General features: G+C 36.4%; 1 protein-coding gene across 5 annotated transcripts in view; it reads right to left on the bottom strand.

Moving 5' to 3' along the window:
• Nucleotides 1-347: 347 nt before the first annotated feature.
• lrp8 (low density lipoprotein receptor-related protein 8, apolipoprotein e receptor) overlaps nucleotides 348-18642 on the bottom strand; it is a 170789-nt gene continuing 152494 nt past the window's right edge. Inside the window, exons 14-19 of one of the 5 annotated variants that reach the window (XR_009271678.1) lie at nucleotides 17064-17205; nucleotides 14501-14653; nucleotides 13958-14338; nucleotides 10176-10250; nucleotides 4724-6991; nucleotides 348-1002 (exon numbers count right to left, since the gene is read on the bottom strand). Coding sequence is in view for 4 of the 5 variants with exons in the window: in XM_058778596.1 (XP_058634579.1) it covers nucleotides 6693-6991; nucleotides 10176-10250; nucleotides 13958-14338; nucleotides 14501-14653; nucleotides 17064-17205 (1050 nt within the window). In the remaining variant the exon portion in view is untranslated. Of the gene's footprint in view, nucleotides 1003-2034; nucleotides 6992-10175; nucleotides 10251-13957; nucleotides 14339-14500; nucleotides 14654-17063; nucleotides 17206-18642 lie in introns of those variants that run through there. The other 4 variants (XM_058778598.1, XM_058778599.1, XM_058778596.1 and 1 more) reach the window with 4 other exon arrangements.

Below are 18642 nucleotides of genomic sequence, written 5' to 3'. Positions count from 1 at the left end.
ACAGAGCCACAGTCTCCTCTGGGGAGCCAGGCATAACTGCAATGTCGGCATATTGACAAGAATCATGAGCTGGTATGCAGGGAAGGGTGAATTTATGCAGCGGAACAACAGAACCACAAACAACTGACAACTGTTTTCATTTAACCAATGCAAATGTTTAAGGAGGAGACAAAGAAAGACAAGAGCAATTTTTAACAATTTAATATAGCAATATATAGATATTTATCAACAACTTGAATTTCATAGAAACGTGAGTGAGACCATTTTGGCATACAGTACAGATAATCCATGTAAGTACAGTTCTGCTAACGTTAAATCCCCTCCCTATTCCCACCACCTCTGACCCACTGACACAGACACCAGAAAAGCAAAAAAAAAAAAAAAAAAAAACATTATTGGAAAATATACATGAACACATACAAGGCACCAATAAATTAAACTGTAACCCTCTCTTTCAACACTGAGTGTAACCTATTAAATAGAATTACAATTTAATTTATCTATTAAATAAATGTACAGACACAAATTAAACACTATTTCTGCAATGTTTACGGTTAAAAAGCAAAAATAAAATTAAGACCAGGAGGAAGAAAAAAAAATTGAAAACACTTTGGCAGATTATTAATTTTAGTTACAATCAAGTAGTAAAGAAATCCAGTGCTCTTGAGTACAAACAAATCCATGTATGGTCTACACTCTTTTTCGTCCAGGAGACTAATATACACATCTTCTTTATACAAGAAATGTTTAAAACCTTATCAAAAGTTTTGCTGTATGAAAACATATTTACAAATCATGATTCAGACTCATTGGACTGCAACGGTCACCCTTCCCCCCATCCTATGTAATCATTTACACAGTGCAGAAGGCTTCTTGAAAAAGTTTGTGCAACAAACAGCGTACAAAATGTCTCCAAACAGCTATGGAATAACCGGGACGCACGTTTCCTCAAATGACAGGAATGACAGGCCCTCCTTCCTCCCCCTCTCCTGAAATTAACACCTACAAACCATACAAAAAATTAACAGTTCTTCAAGTAATATACATCATGTCAACATGATCTCATAGGGGGAAACCAAAATCGAGGTCTTTTTTTTCTTTTTCCACAGGTCACAAAAAGAGTACAGACGGGAATGTTATCATTATATGTTATGGGTGTGGAGGACCCGACTCATCCATTTAGAGTCGGCGGTTCAGCTCTACAAGTCCACCAAACTAAAGGAGCACTGTTCCAGGAGAGGTTCCAGCTTATCGTCCAGTGTATCGTCCATTTTAAAAGAATGGTAGCCCTTTCGAAAGCAATGTCCTACTTGTTGGGCTGATGGGGATGACAGGTAGACAGTGATGAGGAGGAGTTACGGACATCACGAATGTTAGTCACAGTGGAGTGGGGTGAAGGAGCAGCGTAGCGAGTCCCTGCAGTGCTATAGGAAGGCAGGACTCGCCGGTACATATGCATAGAGTAAGAATGATGGACAACGGTCACAAAGTACTGCTTGTTATCTACTGTACAGAGAGGCAGAAAATCCAAGGTCTAAAAGCCTGTTCTAAAACCTTCTGTGAGCAGACCGTACATGTGTTTATTGAATGTGTGTCCCACACATACTAAATTATAATATGCTAAGAGATCTGTTTGTAGAAACCTTGACCGCTAGAGAGCTCAATGTAACAAAGTTTCCCATAAAAAATTTTTTTGAGCTAACTCTAGAGCAGCACCTGATAACAACGATGAGTTTGGGGTCAGGGAAAAAAATGTGCATGATGCCCCTTCTGATTAACAAAAAACCTGGTTAAACCAGCCTAAGCTTATTTGCTGGTCTTAATTGCTCTTCCAATCTGGCCATGCTGGTTTTTAGTTGGTTTACCTGGTTAACAACCAAAAGCAGCCTAACCAATTGTCAAATGCCATGAACCCATTTTAAAACTAGTTTAGGCTTTTTTCTGGTCTAAGTTGGTCTTAATTTGGTATCTAGTTGGTTCAGCTGGTTAAGAGTCTAAACCAGCTGATAAGTGCCCAAAATACATCTAAAACAAGTTTAGGCTGGTCTTGACTGGTCTTTTTCTTGTCTTGGTTGGTCTCCCAGCCTAATAAACTAACAAGTGCCCAAAACCAATCTAAAACCAGTTAAGACTTTTTTTTTTCTGGTCTTAGTTGGTTTCCTAGTCTGGTGTCCAGGTGGTTCAAGTTGGTCAACAAGCTTGTCTTCCAGTCTAATAAGCCAATAAGTGTCCAAAATACATGTCAAACCAGTTTAGGCTGGGTTTTTTTCTGGTCTTTGTTAGTTTCCCAGCCTAATCAACTAACAAGTGCCCAAAACCAATCTAAAACATAGGCTGTTTTTTTCTGGTCTTAGTTGGTCTCCTAGTCTGGTGTCCAGGTGGTTTAGTTGGTTGACAAGCTTGTCTTTCAGTCTAAACCAGATGATAAGTGCCCATCTAAAATCAGCAAACCAGATTTAATAAGACCAGCAAACTAGATAAGGCTGGTTTAAGCATCCCCCCCCCCCAACATTGATAATGATCAAACAATAATTTATGACATTACAGTTCTGAAAAAGCACATGAAGCAGTTTGTTTACCCTGTATTGCTAGTCTGAGATTTTCAAATCAAAAACTAAAGTTTCACATGTTCAGAACTGATATATTTTGAAAGTATTCAAAGCATCTAAAATGTTACTGCTTCCATTTAAAAAAAAATCTAGAAAATCGATTTATCCATTATACTTTCATGAAGATTCATCAAACTAACTATAATATCGATGACAAAAGGCTTGTTATCTCCAAATAATGTCTTCATCTCAAACCCATCTGATCAGAAAACCAACTACAAACTGCAGCTTCTTTAAGACCAAAGCCTGAGCATCGAAACTCCCACACTGTCTCTCTTCCTAATGGAAAACAAACAGTGACTTAATGGAGGATTCTTTGAAATGTGGAGGGATGTTTTACAAGAGCCGCACACAAGATGCCTCATCACAACAGAGAAGAGCAAAGGTGGCAGGAACAAAGAACCACTCCAGATGAGAGACAACCCACATGCGGGCCAGAACCAAACATACTCAGGGACTTTTGGTACTCTCCAACAAAGGGCAACTCACGACTAGTTCTTCAAAACCATCCGATCTAACAACACACCCCAGTACACAGACACATACTGCCACATGCCAAGTTTTAATCAATGCTGGAAAACCTTAATCCAGCCTTAGGTGTTTTTATTTTTTTGCTGGTTTAGATGAGGCTTAGATGGCCTCTAAGATGTGCAAATCAGTGGTTCTCGACCAGGGCAAATGGAAAACTATCAGGGGTTCACCAACAGGTCTTAAATTACATATTTTTTTAGTTCATGCATTTCAGTCTAGATTAGAAAGCCTTCAATTTTTGTCTTGGACAAAGTGTTAAAGAATTTGATAACCACTGTTTTAAATATATCAAACCCCTTTAAACAATCAATTCAGACTAGTCTGACTAAAACCAGCAAAAAAACCTTTGGCTGGTTTGAGTTTTTTTTTCTTGTTCTACATCCGTTCAATCAGTCAGTGTCCCTCTGACAGTGATACAGAAATAACCAAGCGCTCATTCATCACATGGAGAGAGTTGGAGAGTCGATATGTACAGGAAGCCTATATTCAGGCACTCCACATTTCCTGTGCCATGCGTTGAACAGATGACTGTTCAGAGGAGCAAAGCTTTGATCGACGACTCTAATCTATCACACCATTAAGCCACCCAATATGGCAGGCGGTGTCTTGTTGTCAGCATGCTAAATGCTAAAGAGTTTTACCCGAGGCATGACGAATGTAGGGGCGGAAAAGACACATTTGTGTTTGTGCGAGTGTGTTTTTGCCTGTCTGAGAGGGAGCGATCTAGACTGTAGATATGAACAAACAGCATTTTAGTCATTATCAAACCCTGGCTACCGTATCTATTAGCGTGTTTGTGATAACAAACCACACAGATTGTAGTGATAACTGATGTCCTGAGCTAAAGTTTTGAGTTTATAAATGTGCCTGGGCAGGAAGAATTTAGTTGGTCCTAGAAACTTGAGAAAAATGGAAGCCCCAGTGCTGGTGAAATAAATAAAAATGGAAAAACATATTGCCTCTCAAAGTTGGGAGGTGAAACCCTTCATCTCCAGATAGTGTCTGCAGATCTTTTACAAGGGTCAAATCTAACTGGAGGGACTATGGAAGACAAGAAAGTAGACTAGTCTTGGCATTTGGAAGAGTGGACAGAAAATTACAGATTCTGATTTATTTACAAGGTAAATCTTATTGTTTGTGGTATATTATTTGTTTGTGAGATTATATGAATGCATAACAGCCACATGGTGGAATTTGTGTTTAGTATGTCTGCAAATATGAATTTTCCACATCCCATCTCCATCCTATTTCAAATTTTCCTTCTACGTATCTCGCATTCTCACAGGATGGATTGTTCTCAATTCTCTCCCAACAAGTTTTGCCAAACGAAATGGCCATAGCGCAGCTCAAACCAGCTTAAAAAACTATTTCTAATTAAAAAACTACAGTACAAGTGCAGCAGGAGAGCCACTCAGTGTTAGCGACTACTAACGTGATGAGCTATGAAGTTAGTCATCATTAAACAACACTACCTACTACTACTGACACAGAGCAGGAATGATGCTAGTAGTTAATTTAAGAACTAATGATTATTGCCCGACTGAGGGTTTATGGGCTGAAAAAGACACTACGAGAAGACAAACCCAGTTTGTAGCTCTCGGCTGTGGAGAGCAAGTGCTCTTGTGTCCTTTTGGCTCTGTGCACCTTGCTGCGTTGTCTCGTGTGACCTCCTCGATGGAAGGAGAGATGGAGGACTAAAGGATGCATGGATTCAGGGATGGAGAAGGAGAGCGCGAGTGCAAGAATTGCCCTCAGGGGAATTCGTCATCGTCCGGACTGAGCGCCACGCGCTGCGGAGAGCAGATAAAAAACAGTTACACGTGTTGAGAGAAAAGAAGGTGAGAAATATACACATTGGAAAGAATAAGAAGGCCCATGGAGAAGGAGACGGATACAGAAACATCTGATATGCAGATCCTCTATATACACACACACACACACACACACAGTGAAGAGCGCGACGTGTGGGACGCTTGAGAGAATCCTGTTATGCCACTGGGGCGCCCCGCCCCGTTTCTGCCACGCGACTGATGTCTTTATCGCTGCTTGTGCTTGACATGCCGACTGTAGCGCAGGAAGCTCAAATCACAATATAATCCCTCCATCTGACTAACAGCTCTCAACAGTGCCATGTTAACTATTTCAGCCCAGGCTGACGGTTATGCAAATATATGAATAAATCATTACATCACCCAAATAAATTACCAGCAAAACACCTACATAAATAAATAAATTAGAATATATTAAAAGATTGTCCAGTCATTTAAGGTGCTCGTTGCTCATCCCTAAAGCAGTTATACTGAATTCATAAAAAAACAACTATGGGATAACGGGAGAGCACAATTTCAAAGCTTTCAAACGTGGAAAGCATTTAAAGCTTTACACACACACACAACACGAGAAACCAAAGACTGTGGCTGCATCCAAAATCGCATAATATCCTAGTACATTGCAGGAGAAAACTGTATGCGAAAAGAGTAATATGTGTGAATTCATAGTAGTCATACAGGCGAAAAGTTCCTGGGTGACCTACTATTTCTGCATCGAATGGGTGCTTCACTATCCCATTATGCCAAGGTAAAGAGATGATAGGTCACATGACAATAGCACCTTTCACACATACAGACTTTAATGCTAAATTACCAGTAAATTACCTTTAAGAGATAATGTGTGAACAGGACCTTTTCAAAATTCTGGTAAATTCATTCCAGCAGTTTACTGGTATGAGAAGTTGTAACATTACCAGTAAATTACCGGTAATCTCCTCTGTGTGAAGGCAGAAGAAGATTACCGGTATTAGCACGTACAATTTCAGAACTCACTGACGTAAGATATCTACTCTGGGCCAATTCAGAGCCATTGAAATTCAAAATTTGCTGAGGACGCATTTATTCTGCGCTGTATAGTTCAATTTGAAGTCAACTAATACGATGTCTCTGGGCCAAAAGCAGCTGCATGAATGTAAACATTTGACACAAAAATGAAAACATCAACAAAAACACTGACCACGTATACCCCTCCGTGTTTACAAACACAACACCAGGAGGTGCAGCCATTAAGAGGTCATTTTGATTCAGAATTTACTGGTATTTTGAAATAATGTGTGAACGGTGCTTTACCTGTAAAAAGACGGAATGTCGTTGCCTGTGTGAATAGCACATTTTTGTATTTACCAGTAAAGTCGTTGCGGTAATTTTACGGCAATTTACTGGTATTACTGTGTGATAGGGGCTAATGACAACATGTAGTACATTTGGATTAAACTCATATTACACACATTCATACTATATACTACAATATTCGCAATTACTTATTCAAAAGAAATACCTACTCAGAGAGTATGCGATTTCGGACTCAGCCTATGGGTAACACATACAGACTAATGAAACCTCATATGGTGATCCATACACTAATTAAACATACATTTGAATGAACATGTGTGGTGAATTATGAATATAAATGTGTTTGGGAAGAGGCAGCATAATGCCCTCTCTTATGGAACACTGCCTTAGCCCACTTTTTATCACTATCCGACTGCCTTCCTCCCTTTGTTCACTTTGCGCTGGACAGCATAGGTGCCCCTGAGTACCAGTGAGCTGCCGGGTCTGGGATACCGCCCCCCAGTGGCAGTGCTAGGTATGGCTGTCTGGCACTGCCACTCACTGCAGGGTAGACGTGGCCGATCTGCTCGCTGCGGCCGATGTGGATTTCGTCGTCGTCATCCTCTGTGGTCTTGCGGTAAACAGGGTTGTCGAAGTTCATGCTCTTGGTGTTCCGTCTCCTCCAGTTGCGCCACACCAGGTAGCCTCCGGTACACATCAGGCCGATGACCACTGTGGCAAGGATAGGAACTGCATGCGTTTAACACACAGTCAACACATACGGCGGGGGCGTTAACACAGCCAGGGGACACAGAGCGGCGCATAATGACACATACACTCACACACACACACACACACACACACACACACACACACACACATATACACACATATATATATATATACACATATATACAAGCTCACACACTCAAACCTTAAGGTGTATCATGGCAGACTTGGGCTAAATGGTTTTATTAAAATGTGTGTCATTATTAAAATTATGTATCAAAGATAATCTCATTTCATTCCATGCAGTTACTGCAACCCTCTTAAAAAAAAAAAAATCAAGGACACATTTAAAAAATTTAAAACTGTTATCTGAGCAATTTTATAGCAATATTAAACAAACATCTAAACAGACAAAATTCAAATAAATATAATTTACAAAATTAATAACTAAAAATAGCCCGTCTAAGCCAGCATGGGTAACTTTAGTATAATTTAGTATAAATATTAACTGAATTAAAATGTAAAAAAAAAAAAGGGAAACATCTGGTTTGTAGTTACTTATCAACTGAAAGTAAATTAACAATAAATAAAAAATATTTGTTTCATTAGTTTAATTTGAAAAGTTATGGGAATGTGTTTTTTTTTTTTTTGATGGTAACTGAATTAATTTTAGTGCTGTGAGGTTGTGTAACTGATGAAATGTGCACACTGTTTCACATAAAATAAAATAAAAAAAACTAAGCAATGTATAATGCGTAGTGTGCAGCACTCTATAAATACATTCTAAACAGCTTTTATGTTTGGGGTTAGTAAGATTTAAATAAATACTTTTATGTAGTCAAAATGCATTAAACTAATGAAAGGTTATGAGATAATATTACAAAAGCGGTTCTTTTAAACTTCATATGTATCAAAGTATACTGAAAACAATGTATCATGGCTTCCACAAAGACATTAAAATCAGCATATTACATTTTTTTCTCATGAAGACTGGAATAATGGCTGCTGAAAATTTAACTTTGCCAACATAGTAATAAATTACATTTTAAAACATATCAAAATAGAAAACACTTATTTTAAATAGCAATAATATTTCACAATATTACTGTTTTTACTGTATATTTGATCAAACAAATGGAGCCTTGGTGAACATAAAAGAGACTTCTTTCGGAAACTTTTTTCCAAAAATCTTACCAGCCCCAATCTTTTGAATGGTGGTGTACATCATTTAAGAAGAGTCTGATCATATCACTACTAGCATATATGAATATTTTAAAACTAGAGCTGCCGAAGACACACCTTTCCCATTCACTCTCTCACACACACGGACACACACACCACACACACGCAGTGGCTTAGTGGAATATGTGAAGGGGGTGCTCACATGCTGCTCAGTGAGAAAGCAGGGGTCTAAGGGGACCAGGAGAAATCGAATTGGACTGTGTGTATGCTCACACACGCCTACATGTGAATGGTTGGGGGGAGCACATTGCTATTCAGGGTGAATTGATAACCATGTGTGGCTTTCCTGTAGCGGCTGGCTAACCCATTCCCTAATCTAAAAGATCAGCCGTGGCTGCTCTGGTCCCCTGGAAGTTCTCCCTAATTGCTCTTTTGTCTGGGGGGGGGCCGCAGAGACCTCCTCATGATGCATTTCCCTTCATCACTCAGGTTCTATTGTCTCGCTAGAAACACTTGGAATGCATTCTGTCTAAGAATTACATTCGATTTTTAACCAAACTACAATAAAAGAAAGCATTTAGAAAAACGTTACAATCTTAAGATAAGAGGGGTGGCCGTAGAAGGACTGCAATTACAAAGAGCTATTAAAACAGTTTTTAGAAAAAGGTATTTCACTTAGTATCTTTCAGTTGAATATGATCACAGACAAGGTCATTTCAATCCCACTAAGCCACTCTCCAGACACAGCTCAGACAATCAATGAAGCCCATCATGTCCTTTTGACAGAGACTTTCTGTAGAAACTATATGTAGATATATATATATATATATATATATATTTGCATTCACTGTACTTTATATATACACGTGTACTGTTATTTAGTTCGATCAAACAGTCAAAAGGATGATGTATAGAAACTAACCGAGAGAATGATCACAAAATCAAAATGCATGAACGACACTTCTTTTTGTAGGATCAAAAATTAACCATTTATAAAGCACTAATTTCATAATGAGCACAACATATTTAAAAACATGTTGTAGGCTGCTGTCATATAAACTTTTGAAATAGACTATTAATTTAGAAAGAATATTCTGGATTAAATACAATTCAAGCTCAATCGACAGCATCTGTGGATAATCTAATGTGTACAGTAGAAGCTCTTACAAAAAATGTAATGTTTAAAATATGGAAAGCCACGCTGTCACCAAAGTATAACCATAATCAGACTAGTCTGATGCATTTATTAAACTTATTATTATAATGAAAATGTATAAATATATTTTTATAAATATAAATGTATTTCCACACAGCACGTTTTAATAGCGCGAAACCCATCCAGAGAAAAAAAATTGTCGCTAACACATAACCAGAAATTCATCAACCTAGAAAATACAAATTTGACTTAATAGTTTAAATAACATAAATCATATATTAAAATTATGAAAGCAATGTTTATTAAAAAAAAAAAAAAAAAAAAAAAGGGCTTCAATACTAAAAAAATTTTCTTGATTTATTTATTTCAATATTTGTAAAGAATTAGAGATGACTATTCCGAGTCATCTCTAAGAATGCATATTTATTATTGACATTTTTTTATGCATCATGTGTTTGCAGAGTGCAGAAAATGGATTTGTTGCACAGAGTGACATTAAAATCAGATAGCAAAAATATGAGCTTCACATTTCTGCTTTTCAACCCTTTGATATGACAGCCATACAGACTTTCATTCTAAAAGCTATTCTGCAAGTTTTTCTTTGTAGTTTTAACAAACTCAAAATTGAGTTAAAATTATTTCTGGACTAAATAGCATGCTGTCGATAGCACTTAAGTTGTATTTAACCTGGAATATTAAGCTAAATGGAGCAGCAGCAAGTTTATAAATGGCTAGTTAGGACCACCATAAGTGTCTCCAAAGCAGGTAATGCACATAAAGCTCAAGGGCAAAAGCTGTTCATCTACTAGGTGAACAAGCCTGAATTCAAAATGCAGGATAAAATGCTTAGTTAACTTTAATACTCACCTATTGGAATGACTATACCCAGAACCGCAACGGTTATATTGCTACCAAGGAGGAAGTGGTCATTTCCGCTACCAGCTGAAACAGAAAAAGGAACAAAAGATGAAGAAAGAAAGGCAACAATGAGGGAAAAGCAAAGAAAGACTGTATTAACTTTATATTCAATCACAAGATCATAACAGATCCGGTCATCTGCAGTTTAGTAAACAGCACAATTATTGAAGAGTGAGCAAATGAAAACAGATTTTTCTATTCCAGCATCAAAATAAACACTGACTGGGGGTTACAGCATGTAACAGGTATGTTTTCACTGCCATTTTCATTTAAATGAATCTTCTCCAGTTTGTATAGTGAAGTGCCAATTTACACTGCTACTGTGCCCAAGGCTATATATTGCTATTCATACAGCACTTTGCTTTGTGCTGTTGCTTACCCTTTTAAGGTTTCTGCTGAGCAGTTGTTTCCACCATATAAATCCCACCTCAATCTCACAATTAGCACGTGGCCCTCCATTAGCTACAGCATAATTAGTGTCTGATAATGGAGTCTGAGCCGGGAGATTAAGAGGACTAGATGGTACAGCATTGGCATACAGATACAGACAAGACAGCCCGAGGGCTTGGAAAATCGGTAGGAAACAAAACAAATGCAGTGTATGTAGTAAGAACTGGACATAAAGGGAAAGGTAATCAAAAAAACATATTACCGGTAAGGGGATCCTCTTAAAGCTACAGTGAGTGTGTTATTTGTGTGATACCAGTGACGTGGGTTTCCATGGCAAAACTTCATTTGCAACATCTGCTTTTGTTTGTATATAGTGTGTAGTTCCTGTTTTAAATGGTTTTTAAGTTACTATTAAGAGAGCATTTAATTTTTCTTCATGCTTAACGATTTATTACATTCATAAAATCATTATTCACGGAGCCATATGTCTGTGAAAAGACGAGGGAGTATATCCAAACTCATTAATGTGGAAATGCTTTTAGTACAAACAACTGGCCTGTAACAGGTGATGCTGACAAACTCCATTATGAGCACTGAATACTGCTAACACAAGCTTCATAAATTCACAACCCATTGTTTTATGATGATTTTGCACAATATGTGATATATTTTACAAATCTACTACAGGTACATTCACAGCTGGTGTGCTTGGCACTTAAATAGCTATATACACCACTGTTCAAAAGTTTGTGGTCGGTACAGTTTCTTAATGTTTTGTGTTGATGAAAGAAGAGTCTTATGCTGACCAAGGCAGCATATATTTGATTAAAAATACAGTTTTTACAGAAATTTAAATGACAGTTTTTAATTTTTTTTTTAATTCAACAGCCATCACTCCAGTCTTCAGTGTCACTTGATCCTTCAGAAATTATTCTAATATGTGACCCTGGACCACAAAACCATTCATAAGTCACATGGGTATATTTGTAGCAACAGCCAACAATACATTATATGGGTCAAAATTATCGATTTTTCTTTTATGCCAAAAATCATTAAGACATAAGTAAAGATCATGTTCCATGAAGATATTCTGTAAATTTCTTACCGTAAATATATCAAAACTTAATTTTTGATTAGTAATATGCGTTGCTAAGGACTTAATTTGAAAACTTTAAATGCGATTTTCTCAATATTTTGATTTTTTTTGCACCCTCAGATTCCAGATTTTCATATAGTTGTTTCTCGGCCAAATATTGTTCTATCCTAACAAACCATACACCAATGGAAAGCTTATTTATTCAGCTTTCAGATGTCAAATTAAGCCTTATGACTGGCTTTTGGTCCAGGGGCACATATTTTGATTTGGTGCTCAAGAAACACTTCTTATTATCAATGTTGAAAACCGTTACGCTGTTTAATATTTTTGTGGAAACTGATTTTCTTGCTGGAAAAAAAATCTTAAAATAAATAAATAAATAACATAAATCATGCTGATCCAACAGAGGGGTTTAAAAAAAGAGCCACATTTGTAGAATTCTACAGACAAGTTTTTGTCTTCATTAGCAAGCAGCCATAAAAGGCAGAAAGGGTGCTGGTGTAATTCATCACTATCCTCAGTGCAGCAATTTACAGGTTTTATCTAATGGAGAGTTTCACCATGTCTACCGTGTAATATGCTGACAGTCATAAAATATTCAAGAACCCAAATTTATGGTTAGCATCAAGAATGAGCACTTCTATGCTTTCATTATGGGCTGAGAGGTGTAAAGGCTACTAAAATGTTGGTTGTTTTTCCATATTTTTAGTCTCGACAGACAACCTTTCGAAGACTTTCGGAGGGTTATCATGGATGTAGATCCTATTACTGAAGTCACTAATGCCTTTTTTCCTGCTGTGTCCAGGTGGCCGTGTACCTGAGTGTCCCCAGTCAAAGCCCAGAGGCTGTGGGGGTGAGAGTGAAACACTGAGTGTGGAGAGGAACAAGGCTGAGGGCAATGTTCATCAGTCAGGGCTGGCTGCTCCTCTCTCTTCACTGGCTGCTCTAATTCAGCACAGACACACTCTGGGACCCTGGGCGACCACTGCTGCCTCATCTATCACTCTCAAGTGGCCCAGCGATGCTCGGCAAGCAAATTCCACCACACATTAACTTTCACAGACTCTGAGGACTACTGTATGAGTACTGTAGGAGAGCAATTATATAAGCTTCAGCTGAATATCAGTGGTGATGGAATTCAGTAAAACACCACAAGTTCAATACACGTTAAACACCACAATATCACAATATTGCTCTTATACAACAGTCCTATGAATATTTACATAAAGGTCAATGACATCAAAAGCCAGTAAAATTTTTACAATTTTTTGAAATAAGTAATGCTCACTAGTTTAATGCTCACCAAGGCTGCATTTATTTGATCAAAAATACAGTAAAAACAGTAATATTGTGAGATATCTTAATTTCAAATAAGTGTTTTCTATTTAAATATATTTTAAATGATTTATTTTTGTGATGGCAAAGCAGAATTTTCAGCAGCCATTACTTCAGTCAAGATTTTAAATATTTTTTTAATTAAGACTTTTATGCTCACCAAGGCTACATTTATTTGATCAAAATACAGTAAAACCAGTAATATTGTGAGACATTGCAATTTCAAATAAGTGTTTTCTATTTTAACATTTTAAAATGTAATTTATTTTTGTGATGGCAAAGCAGAATTTTCATTAGTGTCATCATTAATCATTCTGATTTGGTGCTCCAGAAACATTTCTAATTATTATTAATGTTGAAAACAATTCTGCGTAATATTTTTCTGGAAACAGTGATGCAGTTTTTAAAAGTTAAAAAGAACAATTTTTTTTTTTTTAAATGGCTTTGTTGTCACTGTCAACTTTTGAATGTCCATGATAAAGAAAATTCCACTCTTTGTATTCATGTTCGTTTCATATGGTTTAGAAAAATATTTATACCATATTCAAGAGGCTTAATTTTTTGTCACATGGTGTAACCATCAAGTAAACGTAAATTCTTTCCTAACACCTGGAAAACACCTTACCCATTATTTTCAGGAAAAAGTTAATGAATGAAGGCAAAAATAAGTTTTTATAAATACAAATAATGATTAATTCAAAATTTCATTACATTTTTGAGGAGCTGAATCACATGTCTCAAAAAGATTTTTTTTAAAGAGATATTTTTAAAGCATACTCTTCATAAAAAAGATGTACTCAAGTTATTGCATTACATTGTATATTGCATTGTAATATAATTTTGAATAAAATAGAAGCAGACAAAAAAGACCATTATATCAATCAACACAAAATCAGAAAGGGAAACTCACCGCGATGAGAGAGATTGCCATTGGCCCCTTGTATGCTGTTGCCGTGGATGGTTGTAGACGTCTGTCTGTGGTCTGCTGTCGTCTGGGTGGAGGTTGGCGTTTTCCCTGGTGCTGTAGTGCTGGACTGAGTGGTCACTGTGGTTGAAGTGGCTGTGGAGTGTGTGGTGGTGGAACGATGCGAGCTGGGATGAGTGGTTGTGGTGGGGCTGGTGGTGGTTGTACTTGACACTGTCACTGTAAATGTAGTTGTAGAGATTGTACTGGTTGTTGTAGGTGTATCTGTGTTTATAGCTGGAGTGGTGGTTGTAGGAGTCACAGTAGTAGAAGGTTCTGGTGCTGTAGTAGTGGTTGTACTTGCAGAAGTCGTTGTTTTGGGTTTGACTACAACAAACAAAACAGATATATGGAGTCAGCTGACTTCCTGTAACCTCTCGAGTGTGTCTAAAAGACAACATTCAACTCTCAAACCTGAATCAGGTGACATTTGTTTCTTTAAAGTGTGTAGTAAGAGTAAAGTTGACCTAGGGCTCTGTATTTTGTTACCTGTCACACAGCGGCGCATGTCTGGGCCCAGTTCCATGTTGTCGGGACAGGCACACGTGTACTTGGGCGAGTGGTCTGTGATCTGAGGAGCTCTGAGGCACAGGTACTCACAGCCGCCATTGGGCAGACTTCCTATGTTGCATGTGTCTGGAGCTATAGGGAAAAACAGTTTAATTCAGATGAATTAGTCTCTGGATTGGTTGCATAGTAGTATATATGAGATCATACATTAAAATATTAACATAGCAGCTGAACTATTAAGATGCATTCACAGTGACAGTGAACAAACACTGGAGGTCATTCATTTTCAGAGAAAGCTGTACCACATGGGATTTGGAAATAAAAGGTCCACATTTTTATTCACCTCAAAATTGGTTAAACTGGTAAAAAGCGCATAAGATATATTAATTAGTTAAGAAGACACATTTATATAAATTAACCAAAGCAAATTAATGTTTATATGAAATATTGCAAAGTCATTTATCACTTAAATTTATGTGGTTTTGAGTATGACAAATTATATAAATTTAAATATACACTACCATTTATAAGTTTGGGGGCAAAAGTGACAGTAAAGACCTTTATAATGTTACAATAATATATTTTGAATAAATGCTGTTCTTTTGAACTTTCTGAAAAAAAGAAAGAAATGCATCAGAATCTCTGTTTTCACCATTTATAATAATAAAAAATGTTTCTTGAGCACCAAATCAGCGTATTAGAATTTTTCCGAAGGATCATGTAGCATTGAAGACTGAAGCAATGGCTGCTTTGCCATCTCAGGAATAAATAAGAAATTTATTAAATATATTAAAATAGAAAACAGGTATTTTAAATTGTAATATTTCACAATATTACTGTTTTTTATTACGATATTACAGTCAGTAATCATGCTTGTCTATTGTAATGTGTAAGGCATCCTAGAGTATATGTAAAAATGCATCAAAAAGCATCCATTATTTGGCTTGAGGAATAGTTATTTTTGTACTTAAACATAATAGATTTAATATATATGCATTATGACCAGAAACTGACTGAGCTTGAACAACTAGAATCATTTTCTTATGTTATTGTCAGTTGAACAATATAGCAATGTAGCACAAATTGTAAGCTCTACAAACACTACCCAGAAGATTTTTTTTTTTACTGAATAATATTTTGTGTATAGCTCTTTCTTACACATTCTCATAAAATCATGTTTTGCAGGGATGCATAACTGATTAATATTTCACTCAGAGGCACTTGAGATAAAAAAATCAGCTGGATTTCATTCTCATCATTTCTTGTTCAGCATAAGTGTGTTTTTCCTGCTTTCGTTTGCATTTTCAGAGCAACATGTTTAATTCTTTGATTTAGATTTAAATAGCACTTCTCATTTATTAATATGAGGAGGCTGTAAATTGGTTCTGCACGTGGTCTGTTTGTGATAAAAGGATGAAAACAAAGAATCAAAATCTGCACACACATACAAACACTGCTTCTTTCATTTTCTCTGCCTGTCTCTAGAATAAAAATTCACCATAAATATGCTATTCAATAATAGGACTCCTATTACTGGGGGAAAAAAAAAGAGTCAGCAAAGATTTGCCTCTCATTATTATAACAATGCTCAAAAGGTAACACTGTGAAAATAATACCATTCAAGCATTGTTTCTATTAGCTCCTGAAAGGCAGAAATAATTTAACAGGCTTTTTCTTTTTCTTTTGCTGCTGTACCTTTAAGAAACAGACTCTTTACGTGTGAAATGAACAACAAAGTTTGTTTCTGCTTAGTTTCAATAAACTTGTCTTTGTGGACAGGGGAGGAAGTTGAATTCTCAGTGTTTTCACAGCACATCAAAGTCTTTTATCTAAAAGATCAGGAACAATTTGATTCCTCATGATATGAGTCCTCTAATGCATTATGACATCCATCACTGGCTATTGAGCTCAGCAGATAAAACAGACTGAAAGTTTGAGGTCAGTAAAATTTTTAAGGAATAAGTTATTTTATTCAGCAAGGACACATTAAATTGATCAAAAGACACAGTAAAGACTACATTGTTACAAAAAAAAATTACATTTCAAGTAATGTTCTTTTGAACTTTTTATTCATAAAAAAGTATGTTTTTCACAAAAATATTAAGAATATATATACATAAATATTAAGAATACAGCTTTGCTATCACAAGAATAAATGTATAAACACATTAAAATAGTAGTTATAGTTAGTTATTTTAAATTGCAATAATATTTCACTATAACTTCCTGTATTTATTATTTTATTAAATAAATACAGCTATGGTGAGCATACAAGGCTTCTTTCAAAACTGATGTAAAAAAAAAAAAAAAAAAAAAGTATGGCAGCTTTTGAAATAGTAATCGGATACTCAAATTAACAACAAAACAGCTAACAAAATATAAGCTTTTAAGAGTTTCTATAACATACTGAAAAAAACTGCGCAGATACTAAAACAATGAGATAAATCAGTAAAAAGTTCCTTTAGTTTCTCTTTATTGGAAAAACTACCCTACTTTTAAATTCACACTACTGAAAATGCACTACACTACACTTATTTCTCACCTTGAGGCTGCCGGAGCTCGTGGAACACCACCACATCCAGTGGGTTGTTGAGATGTTGAGCCAGCATTGCCACATCATGCCCTGTCAGCCGGTTTACGCTGTAGATGGCCTCATCCTCCAAGTCCGTCCAGTAAACTCGGTCCTGTTAGAAACATATAGAATGTGAATTCTACACAAGCAGGAGCTATTGAATTCCTGAGGTTCAAACATTACAATATAGCACTTGCAATGGACACAGGAACTGATAATATGTAAATGTGTATCTTCTTGAATACAAGTCGCTTTGTATAAAAGAGTGGAAACAAGAATAAATGCAAATTTTTACAAGTGACCTGTTAGTTTTATGCCCAGCTTATACTACTGTTCAAAAGTTTGGGGTCTGTATCATTAACATTAATGTTTTTGAAAGCAGTCTCCTATGCTCACCAAGTCTGCATTGATTTGATCAAAAACACAGTAAAACAGTAATACTGAGGGATATTATAATTTAAAATATTTTTCTTTCTATTTTAATATAATTTTAAAATGTAATTTATTCTTGTGATGGCTGAAAATTTTCAGCAGCCATTACTCCAGTCTTCAGATCCTACAGAAATCATTCTGATTTAGTGCTCATTTCTTATTATTATCAATGTTGAAAACAGTAGTGCTGCTTAACATTTTCTATGGAAACTGCAACAATTTTTAGGAATTTGATTGAATAGACTGAATAGAAAGCTGAAAAGAACAGCATTTATTTGAAACAGAATTTTTATTTACTGCCACTTTTGATCAATTTAATGCAACCTTGCTGAAAGGACGTATTATGTCATTAGAAAAAAAATCTTACTGACCCCAAATGGTAGTATATATAAAGAATGAACGAGAAGTTAAATACATATTTATATATTTTTATATCTAAATCACATCTTGTCTCACCAAGTGAACAATTCACATTGTTCTTGGGTCTTTTATTGTGATTCAGTGAAAGATGGATAACGATACATAGGACACAAAAGACACTTGAATAGAAAAAAATCAAAACCAAGCAGGTATTATTCGGTAGGGCGTGTATTTATTTTTTTTATGCATGATGCAAGACACCAAAAAAGGAAAGAAAAGGGAGGAAGATGACAATGAAGATAAATGCTTCTGTGTCTTTTGGACCACAAAGGTTTTTCATCAGACTAATTAAAGCTCGCAGCTCTATCTCTCCTTTTTATCTTCACCTACATGAGCCTGAAAGCACACGCTCCACTGTCTGACAATACCACTTTCAACATTCTCCGTCTGCCTCCCTCCCTCCTCTGATCAGTCCTTATCAGCTGCTACAGAAATATTGCAAATGTGCATGGTGAGATGGTCTGTTACTATGACAACCTGAGATTCATCTTCTTTTCAAACGGATGCGGAAATGGATGAGGAAGTTCGGGAGGGGGTGTTTTTGGGGTAACAAAAGAAAAGGATTGGGGGGAGGGCACAAAAAAAAAAAAAGATTGAGAGAACCGAGCATGCCGAAGTGGGCGGCTGGCTCAGAGCATTAGAGGATGTTTACAGAGCCGTGCTTTTTTGGAAAGGTCAGACTGCTGGATCCCAGTGG

This window comes from Onychostoma macrolepis, chromosome 06 (genome assembly GCF_012432095.1).
Source record: "Onychostoma macrolepis isolate SWU-2019 chromosome 06, ASM1243209v1, whole genome shotgun sequence".
Taxonomy (NCBI): domain Eukaryota; kingdom Metazoa; phylum Chordata; class Actinopteri; order Cypriniformes; family Cyprinidae; genus Onychostoma; species Onychostoma macrolepis.
Note: the sequence above shows the minus strand (reverse complement) of the source record. Positions and strands in the feature narration are given on the sequence as shown.